The sequence below is a fragment of the Lampetra fluviatilis genome, unplaced genomic scaffold (genome assembly GCF_964198595.1).
Source record: "Lampetra fluviatilis unplaced genomic scaffold, kcLamFluv1.1 SCAFFOLD_467, whole genome shotgun sequence".
Taxonomy (NCBI): Eukaryota; Metazoa; Chordata; class Hyperoartia; order Petromyzontiformes; family Petromyzontidae; genus Lampetra; species Lampetra fluviatilis.
The window spans coordinates 43,062-70,874 of NW_027621252.1; the positions used below are offsets into that span (position 1 = coordinate 43,062).

At 56.0% G+C, this 27,813-nt stretch overlaps 1 protein-coding gene across 1 annotated transcript; it reads right to left on the reverse strand.

Annotated features, from left to right (window-relative positions):
- Window positions 1-562: 562 nt before the first annotated feature.
- Window positions 563-26,549, reverse strand: LOC144954963 (uncharacterized; the record flags this gene model as incomplete). The annotated part of the gene is made up of 6 exons (XM_078885332.1): window positions 563-755; window positions 3,509-3,578; window positions 7,857-7,912; window positions 15,677-15,932; window positions 17,806-18,048; window positions 26,372-26,549. Coding segments are annotated over 6 exons (858 nt in total), but the record flags the coding sequence as incomplete, so codon positions are not given.
- Between the last annotated feature and the right edge of the window lie 1,264 nt (window positions 26,550-27,813).

The window sequence follows — 27,813 nt, forward strand, 5'->3', positions numbered from 1 at the left end:
GGGAAAGAACGGTGATCCTTAAGGGAAAGAACGGTGATCCTTAAGGGATAGAACGGTGATCCTTAAGGGAAAGAACGGTGATCCTTAGGGGATAGAACGGCGATCCGATCTCCGACCCACCAGGAACAGGTTCGCAGGTTTGCTGAGCATTTCCGTGAGGTCTACGGGGAGAGGAAATCCCTCAGCCCTGAAAACATCGTGGGGGCAAAGTGGGGGAAGGACCCTGCTGGGAAATTTTTGTTCGTGATTTTTTTATCGGAATTCCTTCAGTGGATTTTTTTTTCGTGGGAATTCTTTTGTTAGGATTTGTTTTCTTGGGAATTTTTTGGGGGGTGATTTTTTCCCGATATTTTTCCGGGACTTTTTCTGGGAATTTTTTTTGTCGGGATTTTTTTGGGGGGATTTCTTTCCGGGACTTTTTTTCTGGGACTTATTTTCCTGGGATTTCTTTCCGGGACTTTTTTTCTGTTATTTTTTTCTCCCGGGATTTTTTTGTGGGAATTTTTTTCTGGGACTTTTTTCTGGGATTTTTTCCCGGGATTTTTTTGGCGGATTTTTTCACGTGAATATTTTTTTTTTCGAATTTCTTTCCGGGAACTTTTTTAGGAAAAGTTTTTTTCCGGGAATTTTTTGTAGGAATTGTCTGGGAATGTTTCCTGGGAATGTTGTATGCTTTTCTTCTTATCTTCTGGGAATGTTTTCAAGTCTCCACTTTTCCTTTGACCATCCACGGAAACCAGCAGCAGAACAGGAGTCTGGAAATTGACAGCAAACACTGCGATGGATCAGCAAGGTGCCAGCCTAGGTGCACCGAGCATTGCACACAGACGGGCAGGTGAGTGGGTGGGTGGGTAGGTGGGTGAGTGGGTGGGTGGGTGAGTGAGTGGGTGGGTGGGTGGGTGAGTGGGTGAGTGGGTGGGTGAGTGAGTGAGTGGGTGAGTGGGTGAGTGAGTGGGTAAGTGGGTGGGTGGGTGGGTGAGTGAGTGGGTGGGTGGGTGAGTGAGTGAGTGGGTGAGTGGGTGAGTGAGTGGGTAAGTGGGTGGGTGGGTGGGTGGGTGAGTGAGTGGGTGGGTGGGTGAGTAGGTGAGTGAGTGGGTGGGTGATTGGGTGGGTGATTGGGTGGGTGAGTGGGTGGGTGGGTGGGTGGGTGGGTGAGTGAGTGAGTGGGTGGGTGGGTGGGTGGGTGGGTGGGTGAGTGAGTGAGTGAGTGGGTGGGTGGGTGAGTGAGTGAGTGGGTGGGTGGGTGGGTGGGTGAGTGAGTGAGTGGGTGAGTGAGTGGGTGAGTGGGTGGGTGAGTGGTTGAGTGGGTGAGTGGGTGGATGAGTGGGTGGGTGGGTGAGTGGGTGGGTGAGTGGGTGGGTGATTGGGTGGGTGATTGGGTGGGTGGGTGGGTGGGTGGGTGGGTGAGTGAGTGAGTGAGTGAGTGAGTGAGTGGGTGGGTGAGTGAGTGAGTGAGTGGGTGGGTGGGTGGGTGGGTGAGTGAGTGGGTGAGTGAGTGGGTGAGTGGGTGGGTGAGTGGTTGAGTGGGTGGATGAGTGGGTGGGTGGGTGAGTGGGTGGGTGAATGAGTGAGTGGGTGGATGAGTGGGTGGGTGGGTGAGTGGGTGGGTGAGTGAATGAGTGAGTGAGTGAGTGGGTGGGTGGGTGGGTGGGTGAGTGGATGAGTGAGTGGGTGAGTGGGTGGGTGAGTGGTTGAGTGGGTGGGTGAGTGGGTGGATGAGTGGGTGGGTTGGTGGGTGAGTGGGTGGGTGAGTGAGTGGGTGGGTGGGTGAGTGGGTGGGTGAGTGAGTGGGTGGGTGGGTGGGTGAGTGGGTGGGTGGGTGGGTGGGTGAGTGGGTGGGTGAGTGAGTGAGTGGGTGGGTGAATGAGTGAGTGGGTGGGTGGGTGGGTGAGTGAGTGGATGAGTGAGTGGGTGAGTGGGTGGGTGAGTGGGTGAGTGGTTGAGTGGGTGAGTGGGTGGATGAGTGGGTGGGTGGGTGGGTGAGTGGGTGGGTGAGTGGGTGAGTGGGTGGATGAGTGGGTGGGTGGATGAGTGGGTGGATGAGTGGGTGGGTGGGTGAGTGGGTGGATGAGTGGGTGGGTGAGTGGGTGGGTGAGTGGGTGGGTGAGTGGTTGAGTGGGTGAGTGGGTGGATGGGTGAGTGGGTGAGTGGGTGGGTGGGTGGGTGAGTGGGTGGGTGAGTGGGTGAGTGAGTGGGTGAGTGGGTGAGTGAGTGAGTGGGTGAGTGGGTGGGTGAGTGAGTGGGTGGGTGGGTGAGTGGGTGAGTGAGTGAGTGTGTGGGTGGGTGATTGGGTGGGTGGGTGAGTGGGTGGGTGGGTGGGTGGGTGGGTGAGTGAGTGAGTGGGTGGGTGGGTGGGTGAGTGGGTGAGTGGGTGAGTAGGTGAGTGGGTGTGTGAGTGGGTGAGTGAGTGAGTGAGTGGGTGAGTGAGTGAGTGGGTGGGTGGGTGAGTGGATGATTGGGTGGGTGAGTGGTTGAGTGAGTGAGTGGGTGAGTGGGTGGGTGAGTGGTTGAGTGGGTGAGTGAGTGAGTGAGTGGGTGGGTGAGTGAGTGAGTGAGTGAATGGGTGAGTGAGTGGGTGAGTGAGTGGGTGAGTGGGTGGGTGAGTGGTTGAGTGGGTGAGTGGGTGGATGAGTGGGTGGGTGGGTGGGTGGGTGAGTGAGTGGGTGGATGGGTCAGTGAGTGGATGGGTGGGTGGGTGGGTGAGTGGGTGGGTGGGTGAGTGGGTGGGTGGGTGAATGAGTGAGTGAGTGGGTGAGTGAGTGGGTGGGTGGGTGAGTGGGTGAGCGAGTGAGTGGGTGGATGAGTGAGTGAGTGGGTGAGTGGGTGAGTGGGTGGATGATTGGGTGGGTGAGTGGTTGAGTGAGTGAGTCGGTGAGTGGGTGGGTGAGTGGTTGAGTGGGTGAGTGGGTGAGTGAGTGAGTGAGTGGGTGGGTGAGTGAGTGGGTGAGTGGGTGGGTGGGTGAGTGAGTGGGTGTTTGGGTTGGTGGGTGAGTGGGTGGGTGAATGAGTGAGTGAGTGAGTGAGTGGGTGAATGAGTGGGTGGGTGAGTGGGTGAGCGAGTGAGTGGGTGGGTGATTGAGTGAGTTGGTGGGTGAGTGAGTGGGTGGGTGGGTGAGTGGGTGGGTGAGTGGGTGGGTGAGTGGTTGAGTGAGTGGGTGGGTGAGTGAGTGGGTGAGTGAGTGGGTGATTGGGTGAGTGGGTGATTGGGTGAGTGGGTGATTGGGTGAGTGGGTGAGTGAGTGGGTGATTGGGTGAGTGGGTGATTGGGTGAGTGGGTGAGTGAGTGGGTGATTGGGTGAGTGGGTGATTGGGTCAGTGGGTGAGTGAGTGGGTGGGTGGGTGGGTGAGTGAGTGGGTGATTGGGTGAGTGGGTGAGTGAGTGGGTGGGTGAGTGAGTGAGTGGGTGGGTGAGTGAGTGGGTGAGTGGGTGAGTGAGTGAGTGAGTGAGTGGGTGAGTGGGTGAGTGGGTGAGTGAGTGGGTGAGTGAGTGAGTGAGTAGTTAGTTTACCTGCCCATCGGGCTTTTCGAAGTGAGTTCTTTCGGTGATTTTCCATCCAAATGTATCAGACACGGACGCCCTACAGAGACACACACACACACACTCAGGCAAAGCTCCCCCGTGTAGCCTCTAGCAGGGCTGTAGGGGCAAGTGCTGTCAGTGGCAAGTCGCAGCACCGCCTATGATACACACACAGACAAAGCTACCCTAGGTAGCCTCTAGCAGTGAAGTTGGGGCAAGTTCTGTCAGTAGCGAGAAATGATTGAGGCCTGCAATGTGGTGATAGGTTTTTACCCTTTCAACTGGTACAAAACTGACACCTTTATACAAGGCATCATGTTTGCAATAACCACAACACAAGCAGTCACAATGCAAACAAAAAAGAATAAAAACCGTACGCCTTTTGGCGTCATCTGGTCCAACACCATGTGAGACTAGGCTCTAAGAAAAGCTGTCTCGGGTGTGGACCAATCAACTTCAAGGACCATGTGAGACTAGGCTCTAAGGAAAGCTGTCTCGGGTGTGGACCAATCAACTTCAAGGACCATGTGAGACTAGGCTCTAAGAAAAGCTGTCTCGGGTGTGGACCAATCAACTTCAAGGACCATGTGAGACTAGGCTCTAAGGAAAGCTGTCTCGGGTGTGGACCAATCAACTTCAAGGACCATGTGAGACTAGGCTCTAAGGAAAGCTGTCTCGGGTGTGGACCAATCAACTTCAAGGACCATGTGAGACTAGGCTCTAAGGAAAGCTGTCTCGGGTGTGGACCAATCAACTTCAAGGACCATGTGAGACTAGGCTCTAAGGAAAGCTGTCTCGGGTGTGGACCAATCAACTTCAAGGACCATGTGAGACTAGGCTCTAAGGAAAGCTGTCTCGGGTGTGGACCAATCAACTTCAAGGACCATGTGAGACTAGGCTCTAAGGAAAGCTGTCTCGGGTGTGGACCAATCAACTTCAAGGACCGTGTGAGACTAGGCTCTAAGAAAAGCTGTCTCGGGTGTGGACCAATCAACTTCAAGGACCATGTGAGACTAGGCTCTAAGGAAAGCTGTCTCGGGTGTGGACCAATCAACTTCAAGGACCGTGTGAGACTAGGCTCTAAGAAAAGCTGTCTCGGGTGTGGACCAATCAACTTCAAGGACCATGTGAGACTAGGCTCTAAGGAAAGCTGTCTCGGGTGTGGACCAATCAACTTCAAGAACCATGTGAGACTAGGCTCTAAGGAAAGCTGTCTCGGGTGTGGACCAATCAACTTCAAGGACCGTGTGAGACTAGGCTCTAAGAAAAGCTGTCTCGGGTGTGGACCAATCAACTTCAAGAACCATGTGAGACTAGGCTCTAAGGAAAGCTGTCTCGGGTGTGGACCAATCAACTTCAAGGACCAAGTGAGACTAGGCTCTAAGGAAAGCTGTCTCGGGTGTGGACCAATCAACTTCAAGGACCATGTGAGACTAGGCTCTAAGGAAAGCTGTCTCGGGTGTGGACCAATCAACTTCAAGAACCATGTGAGACTAGGCTCTAAGGAAAGCTGTCTCGGGTGTGGACCAATCAACTTCAAGGACCGTGTGAGACTAGGCTCTAAGAAAAGCTGTCTCGGGTGTGGACCAATCAACTTCAAGAACCATGTGAGACTAGGCTCTAAGGAAAGCTGTCTCGGGTGTGGACCAATCAACTTCAAGGACCATGTGAGACTAGGCTCTAAGGAAAGCTGTCTCGGGTGTGGACCAATCAACTTCAAGGACAGTGCATATCATTATCATCATCAGAGTTGTTTCGTTTTGTTTGCATTTTGACTGCTTGTGTTGTGGTTATTGCAAACATGATGCCTCGTATAAAGGTGTCAGTTTTTGTACCAATTGAAAGGGTAAAAACCTATCACAATATTTTGCCACTGGTAAAGGAGACGTCTCATAGTGCCTGCAATGTGGCACACGAGGGGGTGGGAGGCCAGCACCACGCCCGGCCGCCTTTGTCTCCCCAGTGCTAGCGATGTTCACTACACACACTGCACCAGGTAACACATTTGAGGCTGAGTCGACCTAGGGGAGGTTCCAGGACCGGTTCAGATAATCGTCACTGGTGTTGGCCGTGAGTGGGAATCGAACTCGGGTCACCGGGTTCGTAGCGCAGCGTAGAGCTAAGCACTACTACACTACACTATACACTACACTATACACTATACACTACACACCACTACACTACACTATACACTACTACACTACACTATACACTACTACACTATACACTACACTATACACTACACTACACTATACACTACATTATACACTATACACTACTACACTACACTATACACTACTACACTATACACTATACTATACACTACACTATACACTACACTATACACTACTACACTTTACACTACTACACTACTACACTACACTATACACTACATTATACACTACTACACTACACTATACACTACATTATACACTACTACACTACACTATACACTACTACACTATACACTACTACACTACACTATACACTACTACACTACACTATACACTACTACACTATACACTACTACACTACACTATACACTACTACACTATACACTACACTATACACTACTACACTAAACTATACACTACACTATACTATACACTACTACACTACAATATACACTACTACACTACACTATACACTACTACACTATACACTACTAAACTACTACACTACACTATACACTACTACACTATACACTACTACACTATACACTACTACACTATACACTACTACAATATACACTACTACACTATACACTACTACACTACACTATACACTACACTATACACTACTACACTACACTATACACTACTACACTATACACTACTACACTATACACTACACTATACACTACTACACTACACTACTACACTACACACTACTACACTATACACTACTACACTACACTATACACTACTACACTATACACTACTACACTATACACTACACTATACACTACACTATACACTACTACACTACACTATACACTACTACACTATACACTACTACACTATACACTACTACACTATACACTACTACACTATACACTACTACACTACACTATACACTACTACACTATACACCACTACACTACACTATACACTACTACACTACACTATACACTACTACACTACACTATACACTACTACTCCTGACTCACCCACCCACCCACCCACTCACCCACCCACCCACCCACCCACTCACCCACCCACCCACCCACCCACCCACTCACCCACCCACCCACCCACCCACCCACTCACCCACCCACTCACCCACCCACCCACCCACTCACCCACTCACCCACCCACCCTCTCACCCACCCACCCACCCACTCACCCACTCACCCACCCACTCACCCACCCACCCACCCACTCACTCACCCACCCACCCACCCACTCACCCACCCACCCACCCACCCTCTCACCCACCCACCCACCCACTCACCCACTCACCCACTCACTCACCCACCCACCCACCCACCCACTCACCCACCCACCCACCCACCCACCCACCCACTCACCCACCCACCCACCCACTCACCCACCCACCCACTCATCCACTTACCCACCCACTCACCCACCCACCCACCCAATCACCCACCCACCCACCCACTCACCCACCCACCCACTCACCCACCCACTGACCCACCCACCCACCCACTGACCCACCCACCCACTCACCCACCCACCCACCCACTCACCCACCCACCCACTCACCCACCCACTGACCCACCCACCCACCCACTCACCCACTCACTCATCCACTTACCCACCCACCCACCCACTCACCTACCCACCCACTCACTCACCCACCCACTCATCCACTTACCCACCCACCCACTCATCCACTTACCCACCCACCCACTCACCAACCCACCCACCCACTCACCCACCCACCCACTGACCCACCCACCCACCCACTCACCCACTCATTCATCCACTTACCCACCCACCCACTCACCCACCCACCCACTCACTCACCCACCCACTCACTCACCCACCCACCCACTCACTCACCCACCCACCCACTCACTCACCCACCCACTCACTCACCCACCCACCCACTCACCCACCCACCCACCCACTCACTCACCCACCCACTCACTCACCCACCCACTCACCCACCCACCCACTGACCCACCCACTCACTCACCCACCCACTCACCCACCCACTCACCCACCCACCCACCCACTCACCCACTCACCCACCCACTCATCCACTTACCCACCCACTCACTCACCCACCCACTCACCCACCCACTCACTTACCACACACACCACACGTCATTATTTCAGGCCGAGTGAACCTAGAGGAGGCCCCGCCTTACCTGTGAAGGCAGCGGCCGCCACGCTGGGGATGCGGAGTGGAGCGTTGTCATCCAGTCTACGCAGCAACATCAACAACATCATCATCAGCAACATCAACAACATCATCATCAGCAACATCATCATCATCAGCAACATCATCATCATCAGCAACATCAACAACATCATCATCAGCAACATCAACATCATCAGCAACATCAACAACATCATCATCAGCAACATCAACAACATCATCATCAGCAACATCAACAACATCATCATCAACAACATCAACAACATCATCATCATCAGCAACATCAACAACATCATCATCAGCAACATCAACAACATCATCATCAGCAGCAGCAACAACATCATCATCAGCAACATCAACAACATCATCATCAGCAACATCAACAACATCATCATCAGCAACATCAACAACATCATCATCATCAGCAGCAACATCAACATCATCGATGTAAAGCTTCTTTCGTGACTGCAGGGATTCATCTTCTTGGTTCTTTCGGTAAAGTCATCAGTAACAAGGGAAGTAATAAAATAATAAAAATAAAACATAATAAAATACAATTTTAAAATAATAAAAATAAAACAATAAAATACAATTTGAAAATAATAAAAATCAAACAATAAAATACAATTCTCACGACGTTTCGGCCACAACGCAAGCAGCCGTCTTCACCTGAGGACGGCTGCTTGCGTTGTGGCCGAAACGTCGTGAGAATTGTATTTTATTGTTTGATTTTTATTATTTTATTACTTCCCTTGTTACTTCCCTTCTAATAATTGTATTATGTTTTATTTTTATCATTTTATTACTTCCCTTCTACGTGACTTTACCGAAAGAACCAAGAAGATCAACATCATCATCAGCAACATCATCATCAGCAGCAACATCAACATCAGCAACATCATCAACATCATCATCATCATCAGCAACACCATCATCAGCAGCAGCAGCAACATCAACATCATCATCAGCAACATCATCAGTAACATCATCATCAGCAACATCATCAGCAGCAGCAGCAACATCAACATCATCATCAGCAACATCATCATCAACATCATCATCAGCAACAACATCATCATCAGCAACATCATCATCAGCAACATCATCATCATCAGCAACACCATCATCAGCAGCAGCAGCAACATCAACATCATCATCAGCAACATCATCAGTAACATCATCATCAGCAACATCATCAGCAGCAGCAGCAGCAACATCAACATCATCATCAGCAACATCATCATCATCAACATCATCATCATCAGCAACAACATCATCATCAACAACATCATCATCATCATCAGTAACATCATCAGTAACATCATCAACATCATCATCATCATCAGCAACATCATCATCAGCAACATCATCATCATCAGCAGCAGCAGCAGCATCATCATCATCATCAGTAACATCATCATCATCAACATCATCATCATCAGCAACAGCATCATCATCATCATCAACATCATCATCAGCAACATCATCATCAGCAGCAACATCATCATCATCAACATCAGCAACATCATCAGTGACATCAACATCATCATCAGCAACATCATCATCATCAGCAGCAGCATCAGCAACATCATCATCAGCATCATCATCTGCAGCAACGTCAACAACATCATCAGCAACATCATCATCAACATCATCATCATCAGCAACATCATCATCATCAGCAACCATCAACATCATCATCAGCATCACCTGTGTCTACCCCCTCACCTGCGTAGCATCAACAACAACAACAACCGCCACTCGCCACTAAGTGGCGGTGACGTCACCACGACGCTTGTGCCAGGCCAAGTGCACCTTGAGGCTGCCACGTGAAGTGTCGAACGCCCGCTGGCAGGAGGTCACGGGGCAGACCCAGCAGGTGCCACGGGTCGACTGACCGAGATGACCGAAATTACTCACTCACCCACCCACCCACCCACTCACTCACCTACTCACTCACCCACTCACCCACTCACTCACCCACTCACTAACCCACTCACCCACCCACTCACCTACTCACCCACCCACTCACCCACCCACTCACTCACCCACTCACCCACTCACTCACTCACCCACCCACCCACTCACCCACTCACTCACCCACTCACTCACCCACTCACTAACCCACTCACCCACCCACTCACCTACTCACCCACCCACTCACTAACCCACTCACCCACCCACTCACCTACTCACCCACCCACTCACCCACCCACTCACTCACCCACTCACCCACTCACTCACTCACCCACCCACCCACTCACCCACCCACTCACTCACTCACTCACTCACTCACCCACCCACCCACTCACCCACCCACTCACCCACTCACTCACCCACTCACTCACCCACTCACTAACCCACCCACTCACCCACCCACTCACTCACTCACCCACCCACCCACTCACCCACCCACTCACCCACCCACTCACTCACTCACCCACCCACCCACTCACCCACTCACTCACTCACCCACCCACCCACCCACTCACCCACCCACTCACCCACTCACTCACCCACTCACTCACCCACTCACTAACCCACTCACCCACCCACTCACCTACTCACCCACCCACCCACTCACCCACTCACTCACTCACTCACCCACCCACCCACTCACCCACCCACTCACCCACTCACCCACTCACTCACCCACTCACTAACCCACTCACCCACCCACTCACCCACTCACCCACCCACTCACCCACCCACTCACTCACCCACTCACCCACTCACTCACTCACTCACCCACCCACCCACTCACCCACTCACCCACCCACTCACTCACTCACTCACCCACCCACCCACTCACCCACCCACTCACCCACTCACTCACCCACTCACTCACCCACTCACTAACCCACCCACTCACCCACCCACTCACTCACTCACTCACTCACTCACTCACCCACCCACCCACTCACCCACCCACTCACCCACCCACTCACCCACCCACCCACTCACCCACCCACTCACTCACTCACCCACCCACTCACCCACCCACTCACTCACTCACCCACCCACTCACCCACCCACCCACTCACCCACCCACTCACTCACTCACCCACCCACTCACCCACCCACCCACTCACCCACCCACTCACTCACTCACCCACCCACTCACCCACCCACTCGCCAACTTACCCAACCCACATACCCAAACTGATGCCCAAGTGCTCACAACAACAACAACAACAACCGCCATTCTCCACTCGGTGGCGGTGACGTCACCACGACGCTTGTGCCAGGCCATGTGCACCTTGAGGCCACGTGAAGTGTCGAACGCCCGCTGGCAGGAGGTCACGGGGCAGACCCTGCAGGTGCCACGGGTCGACTGACCGAGATGACCGAGATGACTGGCTGATGCACCACCTGTGCCCCCTACTGTGCCAACTTGCTGCGCTTTAGCCACCCGGCGCTCCGCTCGTTGTTGCGATGGTATCATAGGCCTTGACCAGGTCAGTAAAGCAGAGATGTAGGTCTTGTTGGAATTCCCTACACCTCTGCTGTAGCAGACGGACAGAAAATACGGCGTCTGTGCAGGACCGCCCTTTCCTGAAACCGCATTGGGGCTCCGCAAGCCTCTCCTCAGCGTGCCTAGCAAGGCGATGTTGAATAATCCTTGCCAGGACCTTTCCCGGCCTCACACTGAGGAGTGAGATGCCCCTGTAGTTGTTACAGTCTGTGCGGTCCCCCTTCTTAAAGAGGGGGACCACCAGGGCATCCTTCCAATCCTGCGGAACCCGTCCAGTGGTCCAGACTGTTGTTATGATGTCATGTAGGGCAGTCTGTGCCCAAACGCCACCCTCCCTCAGCATTTCGCTTGGGAGATCATCTCTGCCCGGTGCCTTTCCTGGTCTCAGACTCCGGATCACCTTCAGTACTTCCTCAACAGATGGCACCTCAGCCAGCCACTCACAGGGGGTGACTTCCTCCAATATTTGGGGCATCGCAGCCTCAGCAGATTGGATCAGCGTTTTTTCCCCTAATGATGGCAATAGGTGTGGCGCTGCAGGTTACTTTGTTGATGGAGTTAAAGAGCGATTTGTGATCGCGGGCCACTGAGGCAGACTCCATCTCCTCAGCAACCCGCGACCACCACCCATCCTTGCAGCGCCTCACGGCTCTCCGAACCTCTGAGCGAAGGCTGCGGTAAGCCCTCCTCATTCTCCGACGTGGGATGCTGTAGCCGATGAGATTGGGCATGTCGCTTTTTCTCAGCCAGCCTGAACACCTCCTCTGTCAGACAGGGTCTCTGGGGAGGTCTGGACCACGTACCCAAAGCAGCCATTGCAGCTGCATGAGTCACAGTCTTAAACCTCGCCCATTTACCCTCGACATCAGGTGGAGTGGGGGACGATGCCAACCCCAGCTGCAAGCAATGATTAAATTCCCGCTTGCAACTTTCATCAGCTAGCTGAGACCAGGCCACCTTAGGGTTGAATGGGATCCTGGGTGTACACCCACCACCGGAGTGGAAGAATGGCAGGCGCATCTTACAGATGACTAGTCGATGATCAGAGGGCAGATCAGCTCCACGGTAGGTCCTGGTGTCAAGGACATGGGCTCGCATCCGCTGGTCCGTCACTATGTAGTCCAGCAGATGTTCTTGCTTGGACCCGGCATGCATCCACGATGTTGTGTGGATGCGCCGATGCTGGAACAGCGTGTTGGTAATCACAAACCCATGGGCTGCACAAAAATCTAGCAGCCTCCTACCGTTGTTATTGAGCTGATCTGGCCCATGCCTTCCAATCACTCCAGACCAGGTGCCAGCATCATGACCAACTCGGGCATTGAAGTCACCCAACAAGATGACTCTGTCCTGAGTGGCCACTTTAGCCAGCACCTGTGACAGGAGGTCATAGAAGGCATCTGACTCATCGGTCTTGCCTGCATCTCTCCACGGATGTTCGTCTTCGGTGGGGGCATAAGTAACCACGACCTCTGGTTGATGGGAAGGCGAGCCCACAGTAGCCTGGGGCTTACAGCTTCCCACACCTCACCGCCACGCTCCCACGCCCCCTTCATTATTTTGTTCAGAAGAAGAGCCACACCCTGTTGTTTGGCAGTCTCCTGCCCCGAGTAGAGGACTGTCCACCCCTCATGGTGGCAGGAGCCAGAACCGGTCCACCGGACCTCCTGAATGCCACAGAGATCCAGGCGGTACCGGTCCAGCTCCCGACAGAGGAGTGGCAGCCTCTCCTCCGCAGTGAGCGTTCGAACATTCCACGTGGCCACACGAAGTGGCTTTTCGTTGTTTCTGGAGGAGCCCCGAGGGCGAAGATTCAATCTCCTGGCTCCGCCAAATGGGGTTTGGCCAGGAGACGTCACAGACGCCTGTCCCCCCAGGGCCTCCGGCACAAGCTCATTAATTAAAATTTTCCGTCGTGGTTTAGCGGTAAGCTAATTGAAGGTGGAGGTGTTACCAGCCTCTCGCACCCGTCCAGAGCCCCCCGTTTGGCCGCTGTGGTGGTCACAGGCACCATGAGGGGAGAGGCCAATCGGAATTGGCCCTCCACCCCACGGCGCTGCCCATGACAGAGTTGACCGTCCGGCACCACGAGGAGGTAGGAGGTTCATCTCCTTGGTTCTTTCGGTAAAGTCACGTAGAAGGGAAATAATAAAATAATAAAAATTAAACATAATAAAATAATTCTCGATTTCAAGCTTTCGTGACTGCAGGGATTCATCTTCTTGGTTCTTTCGGTGAAGTCACGTAGAAGGGAAATAATAAAATAATAAAAATAAAACATAATAAAATCATTCTCGATTTCAAGCTTTCGTGACTGCAGCAGGGATTCATCTTCTTGGTTCTTTCGGTAAAGTCGTCACGTAGAAGGGAAATAATAAAATAATAAAAATAAAACTTCATAAAATAATTCTCGATTTCAAGCTTTCGTGACTGCAGGGATTCATCTTCTTGGTTAAAAAGCTTTCAATCGAAATTTTACTGCCACTACGAGGTGGGATTCCATAAAACTGTATTATTTCCCTCGAACGTGAATAATAAAAATAAAACGTAATAAAATAATATTTTATGATGTTTATTTTTTATAATAAAACATAATAAAATATTATTTTATTATGTTTTATTTTTATAATAAAAATAAAACATAATAAAATAATGTTCGATTAATATTTTATGTTTTATTTTTATTATTTTATTGTTTCCCTTCTACGTGACGACTTCACCGAAAGAACCAAGAAGATGAATCCCTGCAGTCACGAAAGCTTTAAATCGAAATTTTATTGTGTTTCATTTTTATAATTGTACTGTTTAGATTTTTATTATTTTCTTATTTTTATTATTTTATAATGTGTAATTTTTATTAGTTTATTATTTGTATTATTTTTATTATTTTATTATTTTATTATTTCCATTACTACGTGATGACTTCACCGAAAGAACCAAGCAGATGAATCCCTGCTGCTGCAGTCACGAAAGAAGCTTCAAATCGAAATTTAGGTAGGAGGTTGTTTTGCTGGACTGATGGTGGTGGTGTGTAGCACAACCACCATCACCATCAGCACCACCACCCTCACCCCCACCATCACCATCACCACTCCCACCACCGCCACCACCCCCACCACCAACACCACCACCCTCACCACCACCACCCCTACTATCACCACCACCACCCCCACCACCACCACCACCACCACCACCCCCACCATCACCACCACCACCCCCACCACCACCACCACCCCCACCACCCTCACCACCCTCACCACCCCCACCACCCTCACCACCCTCACCACCCTCACCACCCTCACCACCCTCACCACCCCCACCACCCTCACCACCCTCACCACCCCCACCACCCTCACCACCCCCACCACCCTCACCACCCTCACCACCCCCACCACCCTCACCACCCTCACCACCCCCACCACCCTCACCACCCTCACCACCCTCACCACCCTCACCACCCTCACCACCACCACCCTCACCACCCTCACCACCACCACCCTCACCACCCTCACCCCCACCACCCTCACCACCCTCACCACCCTCACCACCCCCACCACCCTCACCACCCTCACCACCCCCACCACCCTCACCACCCTCACCACCCTCACCACCCCCACCACCCTCACCACCCTCACCACCCCCACCACCCTCACCACCCTCACCACCCCCACCACCCTCACCACCCTCACCACCCTCACCACCACCACCACCCTCACCACCCCCACCACCCTCACCACCCTCACCACCCTCACCACCCTCACCACCCCCACCACCCTCACCACCCTCACCACCCTCACCACCCTCACCACCCCCACCACCCTCACCACCCTCACCACCCCCACCACCCTCACCACCCTCACCACCCCCACCACCCTCACCACCCTCACCACCCCCACCACCCTCACCACCCTCACCACCCCCACCACCCTCACCACCCTCACCACCCTCACCACCCTCACCACCCTCACCACCACCACCCTCACCACCCTCACCACCACCACCCTCACCACCCTCACCCCCACCACCCTCACCACCCTCACCACCCTCACCACCCCCACCACCCTCACCACCCTCACCACCCCCACCACCCTCACCACCCTCACCACCCTCACCACCCCCACCACCCTCACCACCCTCACCACCCCCACCACCCTCACCACCCTCACCACCCCCACCACCCTCACCACCCTCACCACCCTCACCACCCTCACCACCACCCTCACCACCCTCACCACCCTCACCACCACCACCCTCACCACCCTCACCCCCACCACCCTCACCACCCGCACCACCCTCACCACCCCCACCACCCTCACCACCCTCACCACCCTCACCTGCGCACACGCGATGCCGGCACGAACACTCCACGCCCCGGTGCACAGCTGAAGTAGCGGTGGTGCTGACGCCGCTGGGGCTGCTGCTCAGGTGCCTGCAGCTCACCGGCTCCGGCAACGTTCCCGGCAACGTTCCCGGCACCGGCGTTCCCGGCAAAGTTCCCGGCAAAGTTCCCGGCAAAGTTGCCGGCGGCGTCAGCGGCAACTTTGCCGGATTCATCGACGGGGGCATCCAGCTCCACTCCACACCAGCGACCTTCACGCGGAGAGTCAGTGAGGTGGTGAGGGTGGTGGGGGTGGTGGGGGTGGTGGGGGTGGTGGGGGTGGTGAGGGTGGTGGGGGTGGTGAGGGTGGTGAGGGTGGTGAGGGTGGTGGGGGTGGTGGGGGTGGTGGGGGTGGTGAGGGTGGTGAGGGAGGTGGGGGTGGTGAGGGTGGTGAGGGTGGTGAGGGTGGTGAGGGTGGTGAGGGTGGTGGTGGTGGTGGGGGTGGTGAGGGTGGTGAGGGTGGTGGGGGTGGTGGGGGTGGTGAGGGTGGTGGGGGTGGTGGGGGTGGTGAGGGTGGTGAGGGTGGTGAGGGTGGTGGGGGTGGTGAGGGTGGTGGGGGTGGTGGGGGTGGTGAGGGTGGTGGGGGTGGTGGGGGTGGTGAGGGTGGTGAGGGTGGTGAGGGTGGTGGGGGTGGTGGGGGTGGTGAGGGTGGTGAGGGTGGTGAGGGTGGTGAGGGTGGTGAGGGTGGTGGTGGTGGTGGGGGTGGTGAGGGTGGTGAGGGTGGTGGTGGTGGTGAGGGTGGTGAGGGTGGTGAGGGTGGTGGGGGTGGTGGGGGTGGTGAGGGTGGTGAGGGTGGTGGGGGTGGTGGGGGTGGTGAGGGTGGTGAGGGTGGTGAGGGTGGTGGGGGTGGTGAGGGTGGTGAGGGTGGTGGGGGTGGTGAGGGTGGTGGGGGTGGTGAGGGTGGTGGGGGTGGTGGGGGTGGTGAGGGTGGTGGGGGTGGTGAGGGTGGTGGGGGTGGTGAGGGTGGTGGGGGTGGTGAGGGTGGTGGGGGTGGTGAGGGTGGTGAGGGTGGTGAGGGTGGTGAGGGTGGTGGGGGTGGTGAGGGTGGTGGGGGTGGTGAGGGTGGTGAGGGTGGTGGGGGTGGTGGGGGTGGTGGGGGTGGTGAGGGTGGTGGGGGTGGTGAGGGTGGTGGGGGTGGTGGGGGTGGTGAGGGTGGTGAGGGTGGTGAGGGTGGTGGGGGTGGTGGGGGTGGTGGGGGTGGTGAGGGTGGTGGTGAGGGTGGTGAGGGTGGTGGTGGTGAGGGTGGTGAGGGTGGTGGTGAGGGTGGTGAGGGTGGTGAGGGTGGTGAGGGTGGTGAGGGTGGTGGTGGTGGTGGGGGTGGTGAGGGTGGTGAGGGTGGTGAGGGTGGTGGGGGTGGTGTGGGTGGTGAGGGTGGTGGGGGTGGTGAGGGTGGTGAGGGTGGTGAGGGTGGTGGGGGTGGTGGGGGTGGTGAGGGTGGTGAGGGTGGTGGTGGTGGTGGTGGTGGGGGTGGTGGGGGTGGTGAGGGTGGTGAGGGTGGTGGGGGTGGTGAGGGTGGTGAGGGTGGTGGGGGTGGTGGGGGTGGTGAGGGTGGTGGGGGTGGTGAGGGTGGTGAGGGTGGTGGTGGTGGTGTTGGGGGTGGTGGGGGTGGTGAGGGTGGTGAGGGTGGTGGTGGTGGTGGTGGGGGTGGTGGGGGTGGTGAGGGTGGTGGTGGTGGTGAGGGTGGTGAGGGTGGTGAGGGTGGTGGTGGTGGTGGTGGGGGTGGTGAGGGTGGTGAGGGTGGTGAGGGTGGTGGGGGTGGTGAGGGTGGTGAGGGTGGTGAGGGTGGTGGGGGTGGTGAGGGTGGCGAGGGTGGTGAGGGTGGTGGTGGTGGTGAGGGTGGTGAGGGTGGTGGTGGTGGTGGTGGGGGTGGTGGGGGTGGTGAGGGTGGTGGGGGTGGTGAGGGTGGTGAGGGTGGTGAGGGTGGTGGGGGTGGTGAGGGTGGTGAGGGTGGTGAGGGTGGTGGGGGTGGTGAGGGTGGTGAGGGTGGTGGGGGTGGTGGGGGTGGTGAGGGTGGTGGGGGTGGTGGTTGTGGTTGTGGTGGTTGTGGTTGTTGTTGTTGGTGTTGTTGTTGTTGTTGTGGCTGACCGGGCGCCAGGCTGGTCTTGCCGTAGAAGCGCACCGTCCCCGTCTTGCCGGGGGACACGGAGACACGGCAACCCACGCGGAGACACGGAGACACCGCTGAGCTCACGGAGCCCCAGCGCTTGAGGCCTGGGAGAGACACAGTGAGACACGGAGAGAGACACAGTGAGAGAGACACGGAGACACGGCAACCCACGCGGAGACACGGAGACACCGCTGAGCTCACGGAGCCCCAGCGCTTGAGGCCTGAGAGACACGGAGACACAGTGAGACACGGAGACACGGCAACCCACGCGGAGACACGGAGACACCGCTGAGCTCACGGAACCCCAGCGCTTGAGGCCTGAGAGACACGGAGACACAGTGAGACACGGAGACAGACACAGTGAGGGACAGAGAGAGACACGGAGACACGGCAACCCACGCGGAGACACGGAGACACCGCTGAGCTCACGGAACCCCAGCGCTTGAGGCCTGAGAGACACGGAGACACAGTGAGACACGGAGACACGGCAACCCACGCGGAGACACGGAGACACCGCTGAGCTCACGGAGCCCCATCGCTTGAGGCCTGAGAGAGACACGGAGACACAGTGAGACACGGAGACACGGAGAGAGACACGGAGAGAGACACAGTGAGAGACACGGAGACACGGAGACACAGTGAGAGACACGGAAAGAGACACGGTGAGAGAGACACGGAGAGAGACACGGTGAGAGAGACACGGTGAGAGACACGGAAAGAGACACGGTGAGAGAGACACGGAGAGAGACACGGTGAGAGAAACACGGTGAGAGACACGGAAAGAGACAGGGTGAGAGAGACACGGAGAGAGACACGGTGAGAGAGACACGGTGAGAGACACGGAAAGAGACACGGTGAGAGAGACACGGAGAGAGACACGGTGAGAGAGACACGGTGAGAGACACGGTGAGAGAGACATGGTGAGAGAGACACGGAGAGAGACACGGTGAGAGAAACACGGAGAGAGACACGGAAAGAGACACGGTGAGAGAGACACGGAGAGAGACACGGTGAGAGAGACACGGTGAGAGACACGGAAAGAGACACGGTGAGAGAGACACGGAGAGAGACACGGTGAGAGAGACACGGTGAGAGACACGGTGAGAGAGACATGGTGAGAGAGACACGGAGAGAGACACGGTGAGAGAGACACGGAGAGAGACACGGAAAGAGACACGGTGAGAGAGACACGGAGAGAGACACGGTGAGAGAGACACGGTGAGAGACACGGAAAGAGACACGGTGAGAGAGACACGGAGAGAGACACGGTGAGAGAGACACGGTGAGAGACACGGAAAGAGACACGGTGAGAGAGACATGGTGAGAGACACGGTGAGAGACACGGTGAGAGAGACACGGGGAGAGAGACATGGTGAGAGACACGGAAAGAGACACGGTGAGAGAGACACGGAGAGAGACACGGTGAGAGAGACACGGTGAGAGACACGGAAAGAGACACGGTGAGAGAGACACGGAGAGAGACACGGTGAGAGAGACACGGTGAGAGACACGGAAAGAGACACGGTGAGAGAGACATGGTGAGAGACACGGTGAGAGACACGGTGAGAGAGACACGGGGAGAGAGACATGGTGAGAGACACGGAAATAGACACGGTGAGAGAGACACGGGGAGAGAGACATGGTGAGAGACACGGAAAGAGACACGGTGAGAGAGACACGGAGAGAGACACGGTGAGAGAGACACGGTGAGAGACACGGAAAGAGACACGGTGAGAGAGACATGGTGAGAGACACGGTGAGAGACACGGTGAGAGAGACACGGGGAGAGACACGGTGAGAGAGACACGGTGAGAGAGACATGGTGAGAGACACGGAAAGAGACACGGTGAGAGAGACACGGGGAGAGAGACATGGTGAGAGACATGGAAAGAGACACGGTGAGAGAGACACGGAGAGAGACACGGTGAGAGAGACACGGTGAGAGAGACATGGTGAGAGACACGGTGAGAGACACGGTGAGAGAGACACGGGGAGAGAGACATGGTGAGAGACACGGAAAGAGACACGGTGAGAGAGACACGGAGAGAGACACGGTGAGAGAGACACGGTGAGAGACACGGAGAGAGACACGGTGAGAGAGACATGGTGAGAGACACGGAAAGAGACACGGTGAGAGAGACATGGTGAGAGACACGGTGAGAGACACGGTGAGAGAGACATGGTGAGAGACACGGTGAGAAAGACATGGTGAGAGACACGGTGAGAGACAGAGAGAGACACGGAGAGAGACACGGAGACACGACAACCCACGCGGAGACACGGAGACACCGCTGAGGTGACGGAACCCCATCGCTTGAGGCCTGGGAGAGACACGGTGAGAGAGACACGGAGAGAGACACGGGGAGAGACACGGGGAGAGATAGAGAGAGACACAGAGAGAGACACGGAGACACGGAGACACGGTGAGAGACACGGGGAGAGATAGAGAGAGACACAGAGAGAGACACGGAGACACGGAGACACGGTGAGAGACACGGCTGAGCTCACGGAACCCCAGCGCTTGAGGCCTGGGTGAGACACGGAGACACGGAGACACAGTGAGAGACACGGAAAGAGACACGGTGAGAGAGACACGGGGAGAGAGACATGGTGAGAGACACGGAAAGAGACACGGTGAGAGAGACACGGAGAGAGACACGGTGAGAGAGACACGGTGAGAGAGACATGGTGAGAGACACGGTGAGAGACACTGTGAGAGAGACACGGGGAGAGAGACATGGTGAGAGACACGGAAAGAGACACGGTGAGAGAGACACGGAGAGAGACACGGTGAGAGAGACACGGAGAGAGACACGGTGAGAGACACGGTGAGAGACACGGAGACACCGCTGAGGTGACGGAACCCCATCGCTTGAGGCCTGGGAGAGACACAGTGAGAGAGACACGGAGAGAGACACGGGGAGAGACACGGGGAGAGATAGAGAGAGACACAGAGAGAGACACGGAGACACGGAGACACGACAACCCACGCGGAGACACGGAGACACCGCTGAGGTGACGGAACCCCATCGCTTGAGGCCTGAGAGAGACACAGTGAGAGAGACACGGGGAGAGACACGGGGAGAGATAGAGAGAGACACAGAGAGAGACACGGAGACACGGAGACACGGTGAGAGAGACACGGAGAGAGACGGTGAGAGAGACACGGGGAGAGACACGGGGAGAGAGACACGGAGAGAGACGGTGAGAGAGACACAGAGAGAGACACGGAGACACGGAGACACGGTGAGAGAGACACGGAGAGAGACGGTGAGAGAGACACAGAGAGAGACACGGAGACACGGAGACACGGTGAGAGAGACACGGAGAGAGACGGTGAGAGAGACACGGGGAGAGACACGGGGAGAGACACGGGGAGAGACACGGTGAGAGACACAGAGTGAGCGTGTGGGTGAGCGTGCGGGTGAGTGTGTAGGTGAGTGTGTGTGTGAGCGTATGGGTGAGCATGAGGGTGAGCGTGTGGGTTGGTGTGCGGGTGAGCGTGCGGGTGAGTGAGTGGGTGAGTGTGTGGGTGAGTGTGTGGGTAAGTGTGCGAGTGAGCGTGCGGGTGAGTGAGTGGGTGAGTGAGTGGGTGGGTGAGTGAGTGAGTGTGTGGGTAAGTGTGTGGGTGAGTGGGTGAGTGTGTGGGTGAGTGTGTGGGTGAGCGTGTGGGTTGGTGTGCGGGTGAGCGTGCGGGTGAGTGAGTGGGTGAGTGTGTGGGTGAGTGTGTGGGTAAGTGTGCGAGTGAGCGTGCGGGTGAGTGAGTGGGTGAGTGAGTGGGTGGGTGAGTGAGTGAGTGTGTGGGTAAGTGTGTGGGTGAGTGGGTGAGTGTGTGGGTGAGTGTGTGGGTGAGCGTGTGGGTGAGCGTGTGGGTGAGCGTGTGGGTGAGCGAGTGGGTGAGTGTGTGGGTGAGTGTGTGGGTGAGTGTGTGTGTGAGCGTGTGGGTGAGCGTGTGGGTGAGTGTGTGGGTGAGTGTGTGGGTGAGTGGGTGAGCGTATGGGTGAGCGAGTGGGTGAGTGTGTGGGTGAGTGTGTGGGTGAGTGTGTGGGTGAGCGTGTGGGTGAGCATGTGGGTGAGTGAGTGGGTGAGTGTGTGGGTGCTGGAGGATCTGGGGTTGACAGGCGTCTGTGACGTCTCCTGGCCAAACCCCATTTGGCGGAGCCAGGAGATTGAATTTTCACCCTCGGGGCTCCTCCAGAAACAACGAAAAGCCACTTCGTGTGGCCACGTGGAATGTCCGAACGCTCACTGCGGTGGAGAGGCTGCCACTCCTCTGTCGGGAGCTGGACCGGTACCGCCTGGATCTCTGTGGCGTTCGGGAGGTCCGGTGGACCGGCTCTGGCTCCTGCCACCATGAGGGGTGGACAGTCCTCTACTCGGGGCAGGAGACTGCCAAACAACAGGGAGTGGCTCTTCTTCTGAACAAAAGAATGAAGGGGGCGTGCGAGTGTGGCGGTGAGGTGTGGGAAGCTGTAAGCCCCAGGCTACTGTGGGCTCGCCTTCCCATCAACCGGAGGCGAGGAGTGGTGGTCGTGGTTACTTATGCCCCCACCGAAGACGAACATCCATGGAGGGATGCAGGCAAGGCCTATGAGTCAGATGCCTTCTATGACCTCCTGTCACAGGTGCTGGCTAAAGTGGCCACTCGGGACAGAGTCATCTTGTTGGGTGACTTCAATGCCCGAGTTGGTCACGATGCTGGCACCTGGTCTGGAGTGATTGGAAGGCATGGGCCAGATCAGCTCAATAACAACGGCAGGAGGCTCCTAGATTTTTGTGCAGCCCATGGGCTTGTAATTGCCAACACGCTGTTCCGGCATCGACGCATCCACACAACATCATGGATGCATGCCGGGTCCAAGCAAGAACATCTGCTGGACTACATAGTGACGGACCAGCGGATGCGAGCCCATGTCCTTGACACCAGGACCTACCGTGGAGCTGATCTGCCCTCTGACCATCGACTAGTCATCTGTAAGATGCGCCTGCCATTCTTCCACTCCGGTGGTGGGTGTACACCCAGAACCCCATTCAAACCTAAGATGGCCTGGTCTCAGCTAGCTGATGAAAGTTGCAAGCGGGAATTTCATCATCGCTTGCGGCTGGGGTTGGCATCGTCCCCCACTCCTCCTGATGTCGAGGGTGAATGGGCGAGATGGTTTAGGACTGTGGCTCATGCAGCTGCAATGGCTGCTTTGGGTACGCGGTCCAGACCTCCCCAGAGACCCTGGCTGACAGAGGAGGTGTTCAAGCTGGCTGAGAAAAAGCGACAGGCCCACTCTCATCGCCTACAGCATCCCACGTCGGTGAATGAGGAGGCTTACCGCAGCCTTCGCTCGGAGGTTTTGGAGAGCCGTGAGGCACTGCAAGGATGGGTGGTGGTCGCGAGTTGCTGAGGAGATGGAGTCTGCCTCAGTGGCCCGCGATCACAAATCGCTCTTTAACTCCATCAAAAAAGTAACCTGCAGCGCCACACCTATTGCCATCATTAGGGGAAAAAACGGTGATCCAATCTCCAACCCCCAGGAACAGGTTTGCAGATTTGCTGAGCATTTCTGTGAGGTCCTGGGGGAGGGAAAATCTCTCAGCCAGGAAAACATCATGGCACAAAGTGGGGATAACCCTGCTGAGGCTGCGGTGCCTCAAATATTGGAAGAGGTCACCCCCTGTGAGTGGCTGGCTGAGGTGCCAGCTGTTGAGGAAGTACTGAGGGCGATCCGGAGTCTGAGACCAGGGAAGGCACCGGGCAGAGATGATCTCCCAGGCGAAATGCTGAGGGAGGGTGGCGTTTGTGCACAGACTGCCCTATATGACATCATAACAACAGTCTGGACCACTGGACGGGTTCCGCAGGACTGGAAGGATGCCCTGGTGGTCCCCCTCTTTAAGAAGGGGGACCGTACCGACTGTAACAACTACAGGGGCATCTCACTCCTCAGTGTGCCGGGTAAGGTCCTGGCAAGGATTATTCAACATCGCCTTGCTAGGCACGCTGAGGAGAGGCTTGCGGAGCCCCAATGTGGTTTCAGGAAAGGGCGGTCCTGCACAGATGCCATATTTTCTGTCCATCTGCTACAGCAGAGGTGTAGGGAATTCCAAAAAGACCTACATCTCTGCTTTATTGACCTGGTCAAGGCCTATGATACCATCAGTAGGACTGGGCTCTGGGTTGTTCTTCGTGCTTTCGGAGTCCCTGACCCTCTGCTCACGATCATTAAGGACCTTCATGATGGTGAGCGGGCCCGGGTAAAACTACGTGGCCGGGAGTCGGAGCCTTTCCCTGTACACCTTGGGGTGCGACAGGGATGTCCTCTGGCTCCCACATTATTTAACATCTATTTCGACTGCGTAGTTCGTGAAGCCTTCAATAGCTGTACCGGGGGAATTACCATTTGGTACAGATATAATGGGAGGCTGATCGACGCCCGGGTGCGATCAAGGGATGGCTCCCTATTGGTCAACCACGTTATGTATGCCGATGATTTGGTAATAGCTGCTCATTCAGAAGAGGAGTTGGAGACGCTGCTGCTGAGACTGGAGTATGCCACTAAGAGGTGGGGCCTTACCATCAGCCCCACCAAAACTAAGCACCTGCCTGGGTATTTTGTACCATCGGGCACTCCGCCCCCACAACTCCCAATCGGTGATGGGGCAGTTGTGGAGAGAGTAGAGAGTTTCCCATACCTGGGCAGTGTGCTCATGACCGGCTCCAGTTTATCAGCAGAGGTCTCACTCCGAATCAGTCGAGCGGCAATATCTTTTCATCGGTTGCGTAACGCTGTGTGGAAGCTACCTGGTCTGTCGCTCCGCACGAAGCTTCAGGTCTTCTCGGCCACGGTCATTCCCTCCCTTCTCTACGCTTGCGAAACGTGGACCCCCCTAGTGGAGCATCTTCGCCGGTTGGAAACATTTAGGCTGGCCTGCCTACGATCCATCCTGGGTTTAACCAGGCTGGATTGTGTGAGGAGCTCACAAGTCCTTGAAAGATCTGGGCAAAGTCCCATCAGTGAGCTCCTCCGGCAGGCAAGGCTGCGTTGGCTGGGTCATGTAGCCCGCATGCCCAGCCACCGCATGCCTAAGCAGCTTTTGTTCGGCCGGATCGAGGGGGCTAAACGGGCGCGGCACGGGCTAGAGAAGAGATGGAGTGACGTGGTACAGGAGGACGTGGAGCTGAGTGGACTTGCCGATGACCGGTACCAGCGGTGTCAAGATCGGCCTCTGTGGAGGAGGCTCGTGAAGGACGCTACTGGGCAGTTGGAGGCAGTCGCCCTCCAACAACAACGGAGGGCGGAGGAGCGACGCTCACAACAACGAGCGGAGCGCCGGGTGGCTAAAGCACAGCAAGTTGGCACAGTAGGGGGCACAGGTGGTGCATCAGCCAGTCATCTCGGTCATCTCGGTCAGTCGACCCGTGGCACCTGCTGGGTCTGCCCCATGACCTCCTGCCAGCGGGCGTTCGACACTTCACGTGGCCTCAGGGTGCACATGGCCTGGCACAAGCGTCGTGGTGACGTCACCGCCACTTAGTGGCGAATGGCGGTTGTTGTTGTTGTGTGTCACTGTGTGTGTGTCACTGTGTGTAGGTGTGTGTGTGTCACTGTGTGTGTGTGTCACTGTGTGTGTAGGTGTGTGTGTCACTGTGTGTGTGTGTCACTGTGTGTGTAGGTGTGTGTGTAGGTGTGAATGTCACTGTGTGTGTGTGTGTCACTGTGTGTGTCACTGTGTGTGTAGGTGTGTGTGTAGGTGTGCATGTCACTGTGTGTGTGTGTGTGTCACTGTGTGTGTGTGTCACTGTGTGTGTAGGTGTGTGTGTAGGTGTGCATGTCACTGTGTGTGTCACTGTGTGTGTGTCACTGTGTGTGTAGGTGTGTGTGTAGGTGTGTGTCACTGTGTGCATGTCACTGTGTGTGTGTGTCACTGTGTGTGTGTCACTGTGTGTGTGTGTGTCACTGTGTGCGTGTCACTGTGTGTGTGTGTCACTGTGTGTGTGTGTCACTGTGTGTGTGTAGGTGTGTGTGTAGGTGTGCATGTCACTGTGTGTGTGTGTGTGTCACTGTGTGTGTGTGTCACTGTGTGTGTAGGTGTGTGTGTAGGTGTGCATGTCACTGTGTGTGCGTGTCACTGTGTGTGTCACTGTGTGTGTGTCACTGTGTGCATGTCACTGTGTGTGTAGGTGTGTGTGTCACTGTGTGTGTGTGTCACTGTGTGTGTGTCACTGTGTGTGTGTAGGTGTGTGTGTAGGTGTGCGTGTCACTGTGTGTGTGTAACTGTGTGTGTCACTGTGTGTGTGTGTCACTGTGTGTGTGTAGGTGTGCGTGTGTAGGTGTGCATGTCACTGTGTGTGTCACTGTGTGTGCATGTCACTGTGTGTGTGTGTCACTGTGTGTGTAGGTGTGTGTGTAGGTGTGTGTGTAGGTGTGTGTGTAGGTGTGTGTGTAGGTGTGCATGTCACTGTGTGTGTGTGTCACTGTGTGTGTCACTGTGCATGTCACTGTGTGTAGGTGTGTGTGTCACTGTGTGTGTGTGTGTCACTGCGCGTCTCACCGTGACGTAGGCGGTCACGTGCCCGCCCCCTCTTGGAGGGGGGTCTCCCCCCCCCATCAACCCGCGGCTGCTCCACGCAGGGGGCGGGGCTAGCCCCTCCCCCATCCCCCGCGCCTCCCCCTCGTGGCCCCTCCCCCCCGTCCCCCTCCCCCTCCCCCCCGTCCTCATCGCTGGGAAGCTTCGAGACGTGAGACACAGGAACGAAAACTCCTACAGTGACACACACAGAGACACGCCCACTCACGGTGAGACACGCCCACTCACGGCGAGGCACGCCCACTCACGGCGAGACACGCCCACTCACGGCGAGGCACGCCCACTCACGGCGAGACACGCCCACTCACGGCGAGACACGCCCACTCACAGTGACACACACAGAGACACGCCCACTCACGGTGAGACACGCCCACTCACGGCGAGACACGCCCACTCACGGCGAGGCACGCCCACTCACGGCGAGACACGCCCACTCACGGCGAGACACGCCCACTCACGGCGAGACACGCCCACTCACGGTGAGGCACGCCCACTCACGGTGAGACACGCCCACTCACGGCGACACACACAGAGACACGCCCACTCACGGTGAGACACGCCCACTCACGGTGAGACACGCCCACTCACGGCGACACACACAGAGACACGCCCACTCACGGCGAGACACGCCCACTCACGGTGAGGCACGCCCACTCACGGTGAGACACGCCCACCCACAGTGACACACACAGAGACACGCCCACTCACGGTGAGACACGCCCACTCACGGCGAGACACGCCCACTCACGGTGAGGCACGCCCACTCACAGTGAGACACGCCCACTCACGGTGAGACACACAGAGACACGCCCACTCACGGTGAGACACGCCCACCCACAGTGACACACACAGAGACACGCCCACCCACGGTGAGACACGCCCACTCACGGCGAGGCACGCCCACTCACGGCGAGACACGCCCACTCACGGCGAGACACGCCCACTCACAGTGACACACACAGAGACACGCCCACTCACGGCGAGACACGCCCACTCACGGCGAGACACGCCCACTCACGGTGAGACACGCCCACCCACAGTGACACACACAGAGACACGCCCACTCACGGTGAGACACGCCCACTCACGGCGAGGCACGCCCACTCACGGCGAGACACGCCCACTCACGGCGAGACACGCCCACTCACGGTGAGACACGCCCACTCACGGCGAGACACGCCCACTCACGGTGAGACACGCCCACCCACAGTGAAACACACAGAGACACGCCCACTCACGGTGAGACACGCCCACTCACGGCGAGACACGCCCACTCACGGTGAGACACGCCCACTCACGGTGAGACACGCCCACTCACGGTGAGACACGCCCACTCACGGTGAGACACGCCCACTCACGGTGAGACACGCCCACTCACAGTGACACACACAGAGACACGCCCACTC